This window comes from Microcebus murinus, chromosome 27 (assembly GCF_040939455.1).
Source record: "Microcebus murinus isolate Inina chromosome 27, M.murinus_Inina_mat1.0, whole genome shotgun sequence".
Classification (NCBI taxonomy): Eukaryota; Metazoa; Chordata; class Mammalia; order Primates; family Cheirogaleidae; genus Microcebus; species Microcebus murinus.
The window spans coordinates 3,470,098-3,489,052 of NC_134130.1; the positions used below are offsets into that span (position 1 = coordinate 3,470,098).

Here is an 18,955-nt window from a genome sequence, read left to right on the forward strand (position 1 = left end):
CACCCTTTGTGGAAATGATACAGAATCAACCTAAGTGCCCATCAATGCACACATAAATAAGAAAATGCGGTGCGTATGATACGCGATGGAATATTATTCAGCCATAAAAAAGAATGAGCTCTTCTCATTTGCAGCAACACGGGTGCAACTAGAGGCCATTGTGTTAAGTGAAATGAGCCAGGCACAGAAAGACAAACATCGCATGTTCTCACTCATCTGTGGGAACTAAACATGTTCACCTCATGGAGGTAGAGAGTTGACTGGTGGGCACCAGAGATGCTTTTCTGATAGGTTTGTACAAGGCTTTTCTGTCTCTACAATGCTGTCACATGTGGATCTAAAACATAGTCACCTTGAAAAAGCTCTCTATTTCTGAGATAATTGTATAAAACTGTGCTCAGGACAGGAATTTTCCTTACTGTGAACATCAAGCTACAGATGTTAGCATTCCTTTACACCTGTAGTTTTATATGTCTCCACTAGAGGGAGAAAGGAACGCAATAAAAACTATAGGGTCCTCAAGTTCCATAAATACAACGTGAAACAACTTTGCCTTCTTATAACCCAGATAACTGATGCTGCCCAAAACACTACACATCCATTCCCTCAAGACATATTTATGGACCACTAATATGCTTCCCCAACCCGAGAACATTAAAATAGTTGAAAAAATATATTGAAAAGTAAGCAAGCCAGAACTTAAAAACATCAAGTTTAAATATTTTATTTATCCTCAAACCAGAAATATTAAAATTTCACTTTCCTGACTTCCATGGATGCAGATTTCATGGATCATATTTTAAAGATTTCAGCTTCTGGGGAAAAGAAAATGAACCATTAAAAATATTATTTAGCAGTAACTAAAAAAGACAACCCTGCCCCTTGCGACAATACAGAGGGACTTGGAGGACATCACGCTAGGACGTGAAATAGTCCAGGCACAGACATACGGATACGCACGATCTCATTTATACGTGGACTCTGAAACAATGTCAAACACATAGAAACAGAGAGGAAGATGGTGGTTTCCAGGGGCGAGGGTGGGGTGGGGGAGAACTGGGGAGAAGAAGGTCAGAGGGCACCAAGTTGCAGGAATGTGGGGTGAGTAATTCTAGACATCGGATGTGGAGCATGAGGACTAGGGTTGATCATATTGCATTGTATAATGGAAATTTGCTAAGAGAGTAGATTTTAGGTACTTTTACCATCCTTCCCCCACACACACAAAGGTACCTACATGAGATAATGGATGTGTTCATTTGCCTCACTATAAATGCCACCTCACTATGTGCACAAAAGCATCAAGTTCTACACCTTAGATATAAACAATAAATAACACAGATACATGAAAAGTGCATATAGGGCACACATTTCCCCTTTTGCCTTCCGATCCGTTATGACCTGGCACAGCACTGTCAGACCTCAGATTTGCATACGTTGTTTGTCACGGATTTTCTTGTGTTGATTTTGACTTTTAAAAATATTGCATTGGTAGAGTCGTTTTCTTGAATAATTTTTTGGTGCTCCCTGAACTTTTGTGCCTGGGTGGGTGCTTCTCTTCTCTCACCCTAGTCCTGGCCGTTATTATAATCTTTGCAGGGCAGATTTTCAGCCCACTTGCCAGGAAATGGGGCCGCATTCTCGGCAGGTCTTGCTTAAAACACTTGAGTATTACTAATATTAAGAATCTAGGCCGGGCGTGGTGGCTCATGCCTGTAATCCTAGCACTCTGGGAGGCTGAGGCGGGCGGATTGCTCGAGCTCAGGAGTTCGAGACCAGCCTGAGCAAGAGCAAGACCATATCTCTACCATAAATAGAAAGAAATTAATTGGCCAACTGATATATATACAAAAAATTAGCCGGGCATGGTGGCGCATGCCTGTAGTCCCAGCTACTCGGGAGGCTGAGGCAGGAGGATCGCTTGAGCCCAGGAGTTTGAGGTTGCTGTGAGCTAGGCTGATGCCATGGCACTCACTCTAGCCTGGACAACAAAGCGAGACTCTGTCTCAAAAAAAAAAAGGAATCCAGGCTGGGCCAGGCACACTGGCTCACACCTGTAATCCTAGCACTCTGGGAGGCTGAGATGGGCAGATCATTTGAGCTCAGGAGTTCGAGACCAGCCTGAGCAAGAGTGAGACCTCGTCTCTACTAAAAATAGAAAGAAATTAGCTGGACAACTAGAAATATATATAGAAAAAATTAGCCAGGCATGGTGGTGTATGTCTGTAGTCCCAGCTACTTGGAAATCTGAGGCAGGAGAATCACTTGAGCCCAAGAGTTCAGGGTTGCTGTGAGCTATGATGATGCCACTACACTCTAGCCTGGGCAACAGAGCAAGACCGTGTCTCAAAAAAAAAAAAAAAAAATGGTGTTCATCTATCACTGACAGGTGTCTAAATTGGTAATTTGCTGGTCTTTTAATATATCAACAAATGCAGCATTGTTAAGAATGCAATGCAGCATTGTTGTTAAGAACGCAAACTTTGTTTTTTTCTAGGGGGGAATGGTAAATGTATTTTTATGTATTTATTTACTTTAATTTCAGAGTATTACAGGGGTACAGACATTTTGGTTACATATATTGCCTTTGCACCGCCCGAGCTCTGTGCTAGTTCTCTTCCTAGTACTACTATTTCTAAAGTGACAATAGGTGACCTATGTCAGGAGCCCTAAAATCAGAGCTTGAGACTGAGGTCGTGGTGCCCGTGATGAGTGGAGGGAGTCCTTGGAAAATATAGTGAACTTCAGCCTGACCCTGGGGTCAGCGTTGGAGCACGAATCGTACCAAAGGGTTGGTTCCACTTGGAGTCCAGGGGCACCATGTCAGTCAGCTACCAGGTGTGCGTTGCCCCGACAACGGGCGAAGCTGTTCCTGTTCTGCTGAAGTCAATTTTCTGGTGAAGGGGACGGAGGTGCCCAAAAAGGGGCTTAGGGCAGGGGTGCCAATAGCTTCTATTCTTCCACCTTTGACCATCAAATACGAAAAAGAAAGTTGTACAAATCACCTAGATAACCTGTTTGAGGCTCACTGTAATGAGATTCGGGAACTGCATTTAAAAAGAAGATTCTAGCCGGGCGCGGTGGCTCACGCCTGTAATCCTAGCACTCTGGGAGGCTGAGGCGGGCGGATTGCTCGAGGTCAGGAGTTTGAGACCAGCCTGAGCAAGAGCGAGACCCCGTCTCTACTATAAATAGAAAGAAATTAATTGGCCAACTAATATATATAGAAAAAACTAGCTGGGCATGGTGGCGCATGCCTGTAGTCCCAGCTACTCGGGAGGCTGAGGCAGGAGGATCACTTGAGCCCAGGAGTTTGAGGTTGCTGTGAGCTAGGCTGACGCCACGGCACTCACTCTAGCCTGGGCAACAAAGCAAGACTCTGTCTCAAAAAAAAAAAATAAAGATTCTAGTTTCAAATGATGCCGCCAATGTGCTGGATGTCCCAGTTAGCCTTTTTCTCACTGAAGACCTTAGGGTCATTTTCCATTACGACTCTGTTTTATTGAGCATGGAGTGCAATGGCTTTTACTCTTCCAAATAGACTTTCTCCAAAGTGCTTTAAAGCTTAAAAGATATGAAAAGCGTCTGAAAGTGACGTCTCTCGTGCTTACCATGGGAAAGGGGGTGTCTTCTCTTTTGAAATTCTGTCATAGCGTTTGTCATGCTCCCTTCCTGAATATTAGACCTGAATATTAGAATAATAAATATTCCGGGGTCGTTGTGTCACAGTCTTTTGTTGTGTGATCACTTCATCGATAGCTCCCGACTTTGGTGGAATTATCCATTTCCTGTGTCATCTAGCCCTGCGGTGGCACCTGTCTGGGCTGCAGACGTGCGATTCTCAACACAACTCTCTTGATCCGGCGTATTCAGTTTCTGGCCATGGGCCCTCACATTGTGGTTTTTCCTCTTCTCTATATTTCAGGAAAAAAAATCCCTCCTTAAGAGTTTTTGGGGTATCTTCTGGGTATGTGTGACTCTCACGTTTCTCTGTTGGGACTTCCTCATTGTAGTTCCCCTCCTGCCCTCCCCACGTTTCTGACCACTCAGCACGAACGTCCTCACCCTCAGTGAGGGCCAGAATGCTGAGGCCCTCCCTGACCTGCGCTGTAAGTGGAGGCTTCTGTCCCCAGCTGGGGCTGCCATTGTCACCTGGGCCCCAAAGCTGCTGAACTGGGGCACACAGTGACGCCTGACTCCGTGTCCCCACTGCGGCATGTCTTCTTCCATCCCCTCCCCCACGGGCGTCCCATCGCTGAAGTGAGCTGAACACACAGCCTTCTCCGCCCTTCTGTCTCTTTTCCTTCCAGAGAAAACGTCTCAACACGTTCATGCATAATAACTCACGCACAGAGGCGTCTGAGAGGCAGTGGAAGAGCGGACCCCCAATGTGTGCCCAAAGTGTCTAAGTTCTACCTCTGGCCTAGCCCAAACACTCTATGACATACAGGTGAGACGACTCAGGAGGCTTAGAAAGGCAAAAGAACGTGTACAAAGTCATTTATTCATCCAACGAATAGTTCTTTTTCTTAAATGTCAGAATATTATGGGGCTGTCCACGTTTTGGTTACAAAGTTTGGTTTTGCAGAGTTTGATTCAATTATAAGTGTGCCATTCACCCAGATGGTGTGCATTGTACCCAGTAGGTGTGACTTTACCCATCCCCCTCTCCCCTCTCCCACCTGCTTGATTTCCATGGAGTTTTGCTTCCGTATGTGCAGGTAAGTGTAGATTGATTAGTTCCAATTTAGTACTGAGTTCACGCGGTGTTTGTCTTCCAATGGCTCTTATCAAAAAGTCCCAAAACAACAGATGCTGGCTTGGATGTGGAGAGAAAGGACCCTGATACACTGTTGGTGGGACTGCAAATCAGTACCACCTCTATGGAAAGGAGTACGGAGATACCTGCGAGAACTAAAAGTAGACCTGCCATTTTATCTAGCAATCCCACTAGTGGGTGTTTACCCAAAGGGGGAAAAAAAGATCTTTTATTTAAAAAAACAGCTGCACTCGAATGCTTATGGCAGCACAATTCACAATCACAACGACATGGAAACAACCCAGGTGCCCATGCGATGAACATTTCTTAACTGTCTACTCCCTAGCAACTTGGACTATGATACTGTTAATAAATAAGACACACGTTGTCCCTCCTTCCAAGGAACTGACACTCCAGTGGGTGGAGTGGGGGAGGGGAGACCCAACAAACAGGACGTGAGTCTCTAGGTGGGCTGGATGCGTTCCAAATCCACCCGGTTGTCTGTCCCTAACGCTGACATCTTTGGACCATAAAAATGGACTCATTCATGTATTTATTACTTTTTAATTTTTATGTTCTTTCCTCTAGCTTTATGGAGGTATAATTTAAAAATAAAAATTGTATGTATTTAAGGCACATAGCTGAGGTTTTGATACACGTACATGTTATGAAATGATTACCACAATTGACCTTGTTGGCTTGTGGCTTCCAGTTGGTTTTGGCCAATGGAAACCACCATCAGGACATTAGAAAAAGGGAAGAGGTTGAGGTCAGAGAATTTGTTCCTTTAGATCCATGACCTGGTACTGCAAGTCCTACCAATGACAATTTCTTATCTTTTTTTTTTTTTTGAGACAGAGTCTCACTCTGTTGTCCTGGCTGGAGTGCCTTGGTGTCAGCCTAGCTCACAGCAGCCTCAAACTCTTAAACTCCTGGGCTCAAGTGACCCCCCTGCCTCAGCCTCCCGAGTAGCTGGGACTACAGGGGCACACCATGATGTCTGGCTAATTTTTCTACTTTTAGTAGAGACGGGGTCTCGCTCTTGCTCAGGCTGGTCTTGAACTCCGGACCTCAAAGGATCCTCCCGCCTCTGCTTCGGAGAGTGCTGGGATGACAGGCGTGAGCCACCAGGCCCAGCCTATGACGATTTCTTAATTCTTGTCCATGCTGATATTTTCTCAGCAGCATCACGTGTAATTCCTAAATATTTTCAGCCTACCCTGAGATCTTATTTTCACATAAAATTAAAAGAGAGAACATAGACATCTCCCATGGTAATAGTTTTCAGAATTAATATCTGGTTTTTTTGGACCTAATTACAACTTCCTTCTTTCCCTCACCATTTTCAGTGTTGTAATAACTACTTGATCACAACAGATATAAAACGAAAAGGCAAATTTTTGTCTAGATCTTATGGAAAATGAGGTCCAAAAAAACCAAAAAACCCATAAGTGAGGAACATGATTTTGCCAAAATGCAAACAGGCCAGTTGAGTTCCTTGTTTCAACCCATATGGCACCAGGAATTTGTCTTCTATTTATTGACGTAAAAGGCACATCACGTACAGTCTACCATTTTAACCATTTTTAAAGTGTATTATTCAATGCCTTTTCATATGTGAATAATGTTGTACAACCATCACCACCACCCATCTCCAGAATATTTTCATGATGCTAAAAGGAAACTTCATCCCCATTAAACAATCCCTCCCCATTTCCCACCTCTCAGCCCCTGGCAATCTCTGATTCCGCCTTTTGTCTCTATGTATTGGCCCATTCTGGAAATTCTATATACATAGAACCGCACAGTATGTGATCTTTGGAGTCTGGGTTCTCTCACTGGACATAATATTTTTAAGGTTTGCCTTCATTGGAGCATATTTCAGGGCTTCACTCCTTTTCGGGGCTGAATACTATTCCATTGTATGGATGGACCACGTTGTATTTGGCCATTTACGCACAGATGGGCCTTCAGGCTGTTTCCACTTTTTGGCTATTAATGAATCATGCTGCTATGAACATTTAGCAGATCTAGAAGAAAATAATTCTATGTGTCATATGGAACCAGAGAAGACCCTGTATAGCAAAAGCAATCTTAAGCAACAAGAACAAATTGGGGGCATCAATTTACCAGACTTCAAGCCATACTACAAGTTTATGTTTGAATACATATTTTCAGTTCTCTTGGGTTTATACCAAAAAGTAAAACAGTAATATTTTTCTCAGCCCCTCATAGTTGTCCCCTTCTCACATAATTCTCACAGACTGATTATTTGAATCTACGATCTACTTAAGGCATGCTAATGTGAGAGGGTCTTGTTCTGAATGTCTAATGAATACCTTTGTCCGAGCAGGAAAATGCCACTTCCTGAGGTTATTAATTCAAGTAATCCTCCCGCCTTGGCCTCCCAGAGTGGTAGGACTACAAGCATGAGCCACCTCACCCCGTTAATTTTTAAAATTTTTGCTTAATATAACAACTATTTTATTTACTTCTTGATTTTTGTGTTATGCCTAGATATTGCTTCTGACCTGGGCTGGCTTGGCTGTTCTCTTCCATGTGTTCGTGGTCAACAGTGGGTCAGCTGGTTGAATGACCTAACAGGGCCTCACTCACACACCTGGTGGTCGGCAGGTTGGCAATCAGAGTGACACATTGGTCCACATGGTCTCTTTTTCCCCAGATGTTAGCACTTTCTTTGCGTCCTTTTAATTATTGTTTTGTTGGCCAAAGCCAGTGACATGGCCAAGCTTTGAGTCAGTGTGGAGGAGAGACCACACTCAAAGATGGGGAATTCTTGCATTCATTTATGCAAACAATCTATCACATGCAGAACTGGGTGGTGAGCACAGAATGCTCAGAATTTCAGGGACTTCTCTTTGGTTCAGGCATTTCAGTTTTATATTCAGAAAATTTTTTTCAGCGTATTATGGGGGTACAAATTTTAAGGTTTCAAATTATGCCCTTTCCCCCAACCCACACAAGTCTGAGCTTCCAGCGTGACCATCCCCCAGACGGTGCACATCTCACTCATTATGTATGTATACACCCACCGCCTTGCCCCCTCCCACCTGCCCAATACCCAATTACTGTAGTTCCTATGTGTCCACTTGCTGCTCATTTAATACCAGTTTGCTGGTGAGTATATGTGGCACTTGTTTTTCCATTCTTGGGATACTTCACTTAGTGGTGTCAGTTCCAGCTCTAACCAGGAAAATACAAGGTGTGCTATGTCACCGTTGTTTCTTAGAGTTGAATAGTACTCCATGGTATACACATACCACATTTTATTAATACACCCATAGATTGATGGGCACTTGGGTTGTTTCCACAGCCTTGCAATTATGAATTGTGCTGCTATAAACATTCAAGTGGAGGTGTCTTTTTTTGTAGAATGTCATTGGATCATTTGGGTAGATGCCCAGTAATGCGATTGCTGGATCAAATGGTAGATCCACTTGTATCGCTTTAAGGTATCTCCATATTGCTTTCCACAGAGGTTGAACTAATTTGCAGTTCCACCAGCAGTGTAGGAGTGTTCCTCTCTCTGCATCCACGCCAGCATTTATTGTTTGGGGACTTTTTGATAAAGGCCATTCTCACTGGAGTTCAGTGATATCTCATTGTGGTTTTGATTTGCATTTCCCTGATGATTAGAGATGTTCAGCATCTTTTCATATGTTTGTTGGCCATTCTTCTGTCTTCTTTAGAAATGTTTCTGTTCATGTCCTTTGCCCACTTCTTGATAGGGTTGTTTGATTTTTTTCTTGCTGTTTTTTGTGAGTTCTAAGTAGATTCTAGTTATCAGCCCCTTATCAGATGTGTAGGATGCAAAAATGTTCTCCCATTCTGTGGGTTGTCTCTTTACTTTCATGACTATTTCTTTGGCTGTGCAGAAGCTTTTTAGTTTGATCATGTCCCATTTATTTATTTTTGTTGCTGCTGTGATTGCCTTTGGGGTCTTCTTCATACATTCTTTGCCTAGGCCGATGTCTAGGAGAGTGTTTCCAACACTTTTCTTAGAATCTAATAGTTTCATACCTTAGGTTTAAGTCTGTTACCCAGCATGAGTGATTTTTGTGAGAGGTGAAAGGTGTAGACAATCGTGATTCCAATACAGTTAGACAATGACAGACTGGAACTCTCCACTTGTCCTTCACAAGGTGACCCAGCAAACGTGTCCAGTGGTACGTGGAGAGTCTGACCAGCAGCCCCCCCTTAGCAGCCATCACTGGGGGATTGTTTCAATACTTTATTGCATTTGTGCTTATTAATTTATAAAAATAAATGAGAAACAGAAAGATGAAGGTGCTAATATTAGGGACAATAAGGCCATGTTTCATCAATGTAGTAAAATGAGACAAGAAGTAAATCACTAGATGTGAATTTGGACTTGCCAGACTTGGGGGTGTTTGTCATATCCATGCTGGATCTGACCAAGGGTCTTCTAATGCAAATGAGACAAATATTTCAGTACACCGTCCCAGTAAGACCCGTCAGGAATTTTCACCAGCCAAGTATTGACAGATCTGTGTAGGCATGTTGGGTGGCCCTATCCCAGAGCCCAAGACTATGGGGAAGTCGTTTTCCCAGAGTGGTTCACTGAGAAGCGATTCTGAAATGGGACACTGGGTAACACAGATGTGCTGACTCCTCCCCTCCACTCCCTGGCCTTCAGCTCTTGCAGTAAAACTTCAAGTGTCTCTTCAGAGTTGGACCCACTTCCTTGGCATCCAAGAGAGCTGAAATCCACCCTCCGTTGTTTATTTGGCTTACCCCATTTTGAACACCATCAGCATTTCCAAGTTCATTTCCCAGGGCACTTTAATCTGGCCCATGCTGGTCCTGCAGGATTTAAATTACTGTAATGAAAGGAGAACTAATGCACCTCGGACCATTAGGCAAACTCCCTGACCAACCACCCAGCCTTCGCGTCTACCCACAAGACTCCTTGAGAAATTCGACCTCTGATAAGTGGCCGTGCGCTTCCTCTTCTGTCAGTTCTGAGGAGCTACCAGGCTGCGTTGGAGGCAAGGACTTCTCATCTCTGCGGTGAGTAGGCACAGTGTCTTCTCATAAAAAATAGATAAATGTTTTACCTGTGATTGGGAGTCTAGAAAAATACTCTGGGTCTGGAAACCTTTTCGAAGAGACCTCATTCCATGCTCTGTTGCTTCATTTCTTGCATGCGGACAGGCAGCATCTGTCTCAGGTGTGTTTGTTCCCTTCTGCCGGGACGGGGGATGTGTGATGTTACGTGGGGGTGTGCAGCCCACCCAGATGTCCCCCTCACTCGGGGCAGGTGGAGAATTGTGTCTTTAGGGGTTTCGGGTGGACTAAAATGATAATGTTTCAAGAAAAAAAGAGCCTATAGCAAATGTAGCATATAACCAATTTGTTGTGAAAAGTGAGGAAAACAAGATCTTAAGAAAATGAGTGGCTTTCCTGAGGTTGCATGGTGAGTAAAGACCTTTTTCATACACCTCAGTCCCGTAAGAAACACGCCAGCGCAGGTCAACGCCAGGCTCACAGGGGAAGGGTTGGATGCCTGATTTGTGGCCAAAGTAGAGAGATTTGGAGGTCGACGTTTGATTAACCAGCTGGTTATGACCCGCTGGAGGGGGATGGGCCACAAAACCCACTTAGTGCATAACAACCAGCCTGGCAAAAATTAAACATAAAAAGGACCATGATTATAGAATATCAGATGCTGTATGTATAGTTTTATTTTGTGAAACTTTATTCATCTCTCTCTCTCTCTCTTTGAAATGCATTTCTTGCAATTGGTTATGGCCAAAAATCTCTCCAAATTAGCATCCCTAGAGGTCTCAACTGTTGCGACAAATATTTATTGTCACCTCTTTTAGGTAAACATACTCACTTTAGTTTAATCGGTTTCAAACGAGGCCTCAAAAAACAATTGTCCTCATTCAAATGGGGATTCTTTGCACTGAGAGTTGCTCCAGAATATTTTAGCATAAAATATTTTTTGAAGGAGGAGAACCATGAATGCAAAAGGGAGACAGGTGTTGAAAGAGGGAAGGTGTCCAGAGAGGGACTAAGTGTAATTCCTCCCGCGGACACAAGATCCCACTGCAGGCTTGGACTTCCAACCAGGCGATATTGTCCACTGCAGAGACTGCAAGCCGGGGGCCCCTGGCTCTGCGTTTAAGGGAAACGTGGGTGTGGTCGTCTCCAGCTGGAGCCCGTGGCCCCCAGTTGCCCTTGGTCCCCATGGCTTCCCACCCATGGTCTGACTGATTTGCGTTCCACGTCTGGTGACGTTGGGGTCCTGACCTTGGGGAGGTGGTGGGACTCGGGCTTTGGACTCAGGGAGACGTTGCACAGGTCTCAGCTCTGCATTTTCCAGCGGCGTGGCCCTGCGCGAGCCACGAGATCTCTTGAACCGCAGTTTCTTCATCTGAAGAGTGGAGAGACGATGACAAGACCTACGTCATAAGATGCTCTGGGCTGTGGATGAGATGACAGTCACGGCGTTCTTAACAAGGCACCTGGCCCCTAGTCGAGTTCCCATAAATGATCTTAGGACGTGGTAATGGACAGGATGAGAGAGATCTCGCACCCCAACCGTGGGTGGGGCATTGAGCGTGAACACACAGGTGGCCCTAAGAGATTCCAAACTCAGAGATCAAAGCCCAACAGGCATATCAAGACAGGAGCATGGAGAACACACAGAACTGCCAAGAGAAACCATTTTTTAAGTCATTGTGTTTCTCTTCTATTAAAATCCTTCATTATTGTTATTATGAAGTTCTTATTGTTAAAGCAATATGCAACATTTAGACTTGCAGCTAAGTAAAAAGGGATTTAAAATCACTCATGATGTCTTGTTGACAAACTAAGGCTTAGAGAAAAATAAAGGAATCATTTTAAAAAATCATTCATAATCTCATCCTCTATTAGCATTTATAATTCCTTTAAATGTGATATCATATATTTTTAATCCAGGTTCTTCTTCTATCTTGTTATTTTTAACCTCTTGCATTTTTTTGGATATAAAAAAAGTGGAAGTAATAGAAGAAGAGACTAGAACAGTGGTTAATGGAGGATGGGGCAGGGTTGGGAGGTGGAAATAGGGAAGTTAGTCAAAGGGCACAGAGTGTCAGTTAACTAGGAGAGATCAGTTTTTAGAGATTTTCGTACAGCATGGTGACAACCGTTAATAATAATACATTGTAAATTGCTGGAAGAGTGGATTTTAAATGTTCTCATCACAAAAAAAAATGATATGGCCGGGCGTGGTGGCTCACGCCTGTAATCCTAGCACTCTGGGAGGCCGAGGCGGGCGGATTGCTCGAGGTTGGGAGTTCGAAACCAGCCTGAGCAAGACCCCATCTCTACTAAAAATAGAAAGAAATTAATTGACCAACTAAAAATATATATACAAAAAATTAGCTGGGCATGATGGTGCATGCCTGTAGTCCCAGCCACTTGGGAGGCTGAGGCAGGAGGATGGCTTGGGAGTTTGAGGTTGCTGTGAGCTAGGCTGACGCCACGGCACTCACTCTAGCCTGGGCAACAAAGTGAGACCCTGTCTCAAAAAAAAAAAAAAAAAAAAAAAAGGATATGTATGTGAGGTTATGAAGACGCCAATTACTTTGACTTAATAATTCTACAATGTAAACATATATTGAAATAGCATGTTGTGCCCCATAAATATACATAACTATTTGTCAATTAAAAATATTTTAAAATACCAAATAAATAACAGCAATGCAAAATAAATAAATAAATAAAGAGGCTGGATGCAGTGGCTCACGCCTGTAATCCTAGTACTTTTGGGTGGCCAAAGTCGGAGGATCGCTCGAGGTCCGGAGTTCGAGATCAGTCTGAACATAGTGAGACCCCGTCTCTACAAAAACTGGAAAAATCATCTGGGTGCAGTGGCTCATTCTTGCAGTTCCAGCTACTCAGGAGGCTGAGGCAGGAGGGTGACTTGAGCCCAGGAGTTTGACCTCCCAGTGAGCTATGGCCACCAGTGCACTCTGGCCCAGGCACCAGAGTGAGACCTTGTCTGCAAACCAAACCAAACCAAACAACAACAACAAAAAAAAAAAAGGAAAGAAAAGATTGGTTCTTCCACATTCTGGATTTTGCTGACTGCAATAGAACAGGATTTTAAATCCCAGCAGAATATTCAGTCCACGAGATGCGTCTCTTTCGCACCATGTGGGGTGGTAAGCTCATGCCCTGCAACCCCCTCTGCTGCGATCCTTCTTGAGGGATCCTTTCCTTGAGAGAGTTGCCCAGAAGCAGAATTACTGGGTCAGGTGAGAGAGGCAGGGTTTAGGGTTTTGATAAGCATCGCTCCCGCCCCCGCCCAGGTTCGTAGCCTCGAGACCCTGAGGCGTTGGTCCTCACTGGGCTTGTCCACTGCAGGAACTCCCACCCCTCCCCGCTGGAGAGACATCCTCACGCTGCTGCTCCCGCTGCCTCTGCGCCATGGGAAGCAGGTGCCTGCTCCTGCTCTCGGGTAAGTGGGACGGGGACCCCCCTTCTCTTCCTGCCCCTGCCGTCCCGCCTGCGTTTGCTCCCCGACGGCGGGCACTGTCTCCGGCAACCCCTGCGTGTGCTTGTCCTGCACCGAACTTTCCTGACGAGTCTCTTAGGCTGGGCTGCCCCAGAGCAGAACCGAGACGAGAACGAGTGTGTGCGGGGGGGGGGCATTTATTTGGGAGGGGATCCCGGGAAGCACAAGAAGGGGAGTGGGGGCATCACACGCGGAAGAGGGAAGAGCAGATGAATGTGCATGCAGGAGGGGTCACCCCCATGCAGGTGCGGAAGCTGAGGGTGAATTGTCACACGCATGGTAACTCCTGGTTTCTCATGATCTGTGCTATTCGAATCTCTTCTGACCTCGGAGGAAGCCGCAGTTCCTGAGGGTTAAGCCTGCACTGTCCAATCCCACAGCCACCTGCCAGGGGTGGCTACAAGCACTCAAAAGGGGGCCAGTGATACATTCATAATGTGTTTCATATGAATTACATGTTAGAATGATCACCATTTGGCTCTGCTGGGTGAAGTAAAGTATATTATTGAAATTAGGTTCACCTGTTTCTTTGCTTTTTTTAAAAATAATGTGACTACTAGAAAATGTCAAAAGGCCTGTGAGGTTTGCATTATATTTTTATAAGAGAGTGTAGGGTTTGAGGTCTGGACCGATAAAGAGAAACCATTGAATATGGAAAAGAGGTTGCAACCTTGGTGTTTGCTGCTAGACTAGGTGGAAAAGCTGAATTAGCAGCTGAGTTTTGGGGAGGGGGGAACCACCTCTGCAGTCACATGTCCCTCTTGTTCTTCCCTGGTATTAATACGTCATGCCCACCCCCGTGACCCTGTGTCTACAGCCTGCCCGGAAGAATCTACAGTGAAGTTCACACATATGACCGGGCAGAAGGTCAGGGTTAGTTATCTCTAACTCGCCCAGCCTGCAGCCACGCAGAGCCCGGGGTCCCCGTCTGACCGTCCCCTCCTCTCTGTTCCAGGTCTCGGGGTCTTGCTGGCTGTGCCAGGACCAGAAGGCAGGAGCTCTGCAGGTGAGTCCACTCACGGCCACAGGCCAGAGGGAAGGAAACTGGGACCTGGGGCTCGAGTCTGGGAGGGGAAGGAGCCCTGTACGAGGCAGGGGCGCTGAGTCCCTGGCGTCCCCTCCTCCGGAGGGCTGTCCCCCTCCGCGGGCATCACCGGCGTCACCTGCATTTACTGAGCCGAGTGGCTGACACGCGGACTCCCCTGCAGTCCTCTGCGACGTTCCCACTCAGAGGTGCTGCCGCCGTCCCCGCCCAGCCGAGGTCCTGCTGAGCCGGCGCGGCCCGAGGCCACACAGCTGGCGGTGCGGGTGCTGCTCCCTGTCTCCCCACACCCGCGTCCCGGTCGTTCAACACGCTCGGCCGCCACGTGCTGCCGGGGGCGGGTTTCCCTCCAGACTTCCGTGCCGACGGCAGGTCACCCACGGCGTGGGGCCCGCACCTCGCAGTCCTGCCCCAGGGGGCAAGGACGACCTCTCACGGTTGTTACGTTTAACAGGAAGTGAAATGTACGTGACACGAAATCTTAACCTTTTACCCATTGCCAAGGGCACGGTTCAGTGGCATGAAGGGCACCCACACTCTCGTGCGGCCGTCGCCACTATCCGTGCACAGAATTCTCTCTGATGGCAGGACCAAAACTCTGTCCCTGCTAAGCACGACTCCCCGCCCCTGGCGCCCGCCACTCCACTTCCTGTCTCTGTGGGTGTGACACCTCTGGGGACCTCGTAGGAGCAGAGTCACCCGGAGTCTGTCCTTTCGTGACCGGCTTGTTTTCACTCAGCACGATGTCCCCGAGGTCCATTCATGTCGCTGTGTGTGTCAGAATGTCCTCCCTGTACAAGGCTGAACAGTGCCCTGCCGTGGGGTTGTATCACAGCGGGTTTACCCGTCCGTTCCCCCCTGGGCTTCTGGTTTACACACACGGGGCTGGCATGACCAAGGCTGCCGTGGACGTGGGTGCACACACGTCTCCTCCATCCCTTGCTTTCCATTCCTTTGTGCATATTCCTAGAACTGGGACTGCGGCTCCTGCGGTAATTTGGTCATTCTGGGGAACGGCCACGCTGCTTTCCACGGAGGCTGCGTCCTTGTACATTCCCACCAGCACGGCGCAAGGGTCCCACTGTCTCTGCGTTCACCTACGCTTGTCCTTCCCTGGTTGGTTTTCTTCTTATATATTATGCACGCTGAGTTACTTTAATAGACAGACTCCTGCCAGTCACCGGCGGAGGGAGCTGCTCCCGGGAGGGGAGGCAGTGCTCACCTGCCTTGCGCTGCACAGAGTGGAGCCTGGTGGCCAGAGAGAGCCGGCAGGTAAAGGCACACAGGTGCACAGGTGCTGGCATTGGAGGCACCGTCAGGCAGGAGTGGTGTTGGTGGCAGAAGTGGGATCCGGGCCGGCCGTGTGAGCGTCTGTGTTCAGCTGTGGGCTGGATGCAAAGAGGATGCCACAGAGCCAGTCCCAAGAGGACATCCCTCTGACCACAGCGCATGGATTGTGGGCGCTTCATGAATATGTCTTGAACAAATGAATGAGCAAAGGAATGCACACGTCTGTGTTCCCTGCAGCCCTCTGTCCTCAGTGCCCTGAGCATGCCTCCTGCCACAACAGCACCCACTGCGCCTGTGAGGTTGGATTCCAGTCCAGTTCTGGGAGGAGACACTTTTTCAGCTCCCAGGAGACATGTGAAGGTAAAGATGTTATGGATGAGATTTAATTCGACCCATCATTGGTGACAACTATTCCTCGTCTTTGTGTCCTCTGTCTGAGGCACATGAATCCGTGGACCAAATAGAACCCACAGCTCGTCAGCAGGCCCCTCGCCACGGTGCGGCTACTGGGCAGGTGCACCTGTCCCTGCGTGCCTCAGACAGAGACAGCAGGTGTCAGTCCTTGCCTCTGGGAACCCCCTGTCTGTGGGCTTGAACCTCAACTTGGTCCTTCGGCAGGGAAGGCTGGCGAGACAGGGAGATGCAGGACACTCAGGCATTGCACAAGCCAGGATTTAGCTAAAGTGGCCCTTCCACCTCGCTTGCAGCCTCTCCTAGTGATGTGTTAGCTTACCCTATATTTATTCCCTTGCTACTCACTGTGCGTTTTTATTTGATGTAACAAATTTGAGACTCGTCATTAAATAAAAACTACATTCCACCCTATTCCCGGGATTTGACACATCCTCTATACTATAGTCTAAAGCTCCATAGGTACATGGGACTGTTTCTGGATTTTTAGTCCACTCCAGTAGTCTACTTTTTATTTATTCATGCATCAGCACCTCACTGTGTCCTCAAAGCATTACTGGATCCTTTAATGTCTGATTGCCCCATTGCAGTTTTTGTGCCCGTTCTTGCATGACAGTATCAACTTGTCTCACTCCGTTAATTACATGCAGATTTTTTATTGGGAGTGCGTCAGATTTATACATGAACATATGGCGAATTCTCATCTTTATCATGCAGATTCATCCTTTCCAAGAATGGGAGATGTTATCTGATGAACAATGTTGGGCGACATCAAGATCCCATGGGCAGGAGAACTGGTACTGTTCTATGAAAATGAAAAGCAGCATTCTCTCTTGACTCACAGACATTGATGAGTGCGAGACTGAGCTTCACATGTGCAAGTATGGAGCATACTGCAGAAACAAAATCGGAGGTTACCTCTGCAGCTGTGTGGCAGCACATCCCATCTTCAACTGGGTGGCTGGTTTGGTGGATATCGACCATCCGGACTGTTATGGTAAGAAACTCCCAATACTCTCTCCTCTGTGAAGAAGGATGGGCGTGGGGGCAGGTGGGAAGAGCTATCCTTTGCAATTAGTAATGCATGTAAAATACTTAGCAGTTCTAGGTACCTAGGAAGGCTCAGTAAGTATGTGCTCCTATGCTACATAAGCCTGTCGTAGAAACTTCTGCATTCCATAAATGAGATAGTGTAGACGTACTGTGTGGACGACTGCTCTATATTATTACCTCTATTAACGCTGAATCCTTCAGCAAGCCTTCCTTGCAACCCTGATGTGTTGGGGCGCTCTGGTGTGTGTCCCCATGACATGGCATTCTATTTATTAAGAGCATCACTGGCAATCACTTAATTACTGTTTTGTGATTATTTGCTTAATGCCTTTCCTTCCAGACTGCAAACCCCACAAGAGGACACCCTTGGGCTCTTTTGCTAACCTCTATCCATGTGGTTTAGCATCATGTCCGGTATTGAGTAGGTGCTCAATAAATACTGTTGCCTGAAGTATTAAACTGGAAGCCACATTCTAACTCCCTTTCATAATTCTAATGTAGAACACATTTTGGATTTCGTAGAGAGAAATTGGGGTAGGCTACGGAAGCATCAGGCAAGGACCTAACTTGAGGCCGATTGGAAGAAGGGATGTGAGCGAGGGTGGGATTTATCCCATATCCCATTACATGGCTGCTTTTCCCCCCAGAGAACAGCACCAAAAAGACGCCATCAGAAGTGAAAACTCAGGTAAGTGGGGTGAAGCCTGGGTGTGAGAAGCAGCTGGTCCGTCTCACCACATCATCTCCTGCTGTGACACTAGCAGGTGCCCTGTGATTTTTAGGATGGAGTAGTTCTCTTCCCCGGGTGATTTTGTCCTCTACCCCAAGGGTCATCTGTCCATGTCTGGGGACACTTTTGCTTGTCACAACGTTAGGGGGAGGGGGAGGGTGTGCTCCTGGTATCTAGTGAATAGAGACCAGGGACACAGCTCAATATCCCACCATGCCCAGGACAGCCTCCCACAACCAAGCATTGACTGGCTTCAGATGTCAGTAGAAATTCAGAAACTCTGGAAAGAGTGACACTGTCTCAGCTGTCATGTAAAGATCCCTGTCAGTGTCTGGAACCTCATGTCCACCCCCACCTACTAGCACCTTAATCAATATTGTCTTCTGGGCTCACCCCTACCACACTAATGCATGTTCCTGCTTTCTGAAGTTTTAGTGAGGGTCTAACTAATTAGCTTTATTTCTTTGAAACAAAAATGTGACAAAGAATGAAAACAGAAAGGACTTTGCAACAAAGCCTACGCAAGTACTCCAGACGGTGGAATTGAGTGCCTGGAATGGGAGTTCTGATTTTCAAGGAAAGGGTGGAGATTCTGTGTCTGATACAGGTAAGAGGTGCTGAGTAGACTCCTGTGATGTCCATAAAGAGGTCTGGGTCCTGGCATGGGCAGGGCCGATGCATGATAAAATCAATGGGCTCCCAGAATCACAGTCTTCCATGCTGACCTTACATGAGTAGGGCTCTGCTTTCAAAGATATAAATTCAAAGGACAGGAGAATGAATACACCTGCTCTCTCCCCCATTGCAACCTCCCTTAATGCGGTGAAACTTACGTAGGAAAACATCCACCATCCTACCATGGCTGGTAGAAAGGAAATCACTTTGGGTTATGTTCCTACTCTACTTTCACATACTCAGGACAACACAGAACACTTCATCTTTGGTCAGGAAAATGTGTGTGGATTTTTCCCCCCACACTAAACAAGCAATGCTCCAGCAGATAGCAGCTGGGTGTCCTGTCATTCAATTCTGACATTGTCTACCTGGAGACAGCGTCAGACCCAGACCCCACAGTTTGTGGGCTTAATCCCAGAGCGTTTTCAGTTCCGACGCCAGCTG

At 46.6% G+C, this 18,955-nt stretch overlaps 1 protein-coding gene across 1 annotated transcript in view; it reads left to right on the plus strand.

Annotated features, from left to right (window-relative positions):
- Window positions 1–9,727: 9,727 nt before the first annotated feature.
- Window positions 9,728–18,955, plus strand: part of LOC105869686 (putative adhesion G protein-coupled receptor E4P) — a 35,763-nt gene continuing 26,535 nt past the window's right edge. Inside the window, exons 1-7 of the mRNA XM_075998140.1 lie at window positions 9,728–9,811; window positions 13,160–13,253; window positions 14,266–14,316; window positions 15,880–16,002; window positions 16,898–17,050; window positions 17,754–17,794; window positions 18,323–18,443. Coding sequence (XP_075854255.1) covers window positions 13,223–13,253; window positions 14,266–14,316; window positions 15,880–16,002; window positions 16,898–17,050; window positions 17,754–17,794; window positions 18,323–18,443 — 520 coding nt within the window. The 5' untranslated portion in view covers window positions 9,728–9,811; window positions 13,160–13,222. The remainder of the gene's footprint in view (window positions 9,812–13,159; window positions 13,254–14,265; window positions 14,317–15,879; window positions 16,003–16,897; window positions 17,051–17,753; window positions 17,795–18,322; window positions 18,444–18,955) is intronic.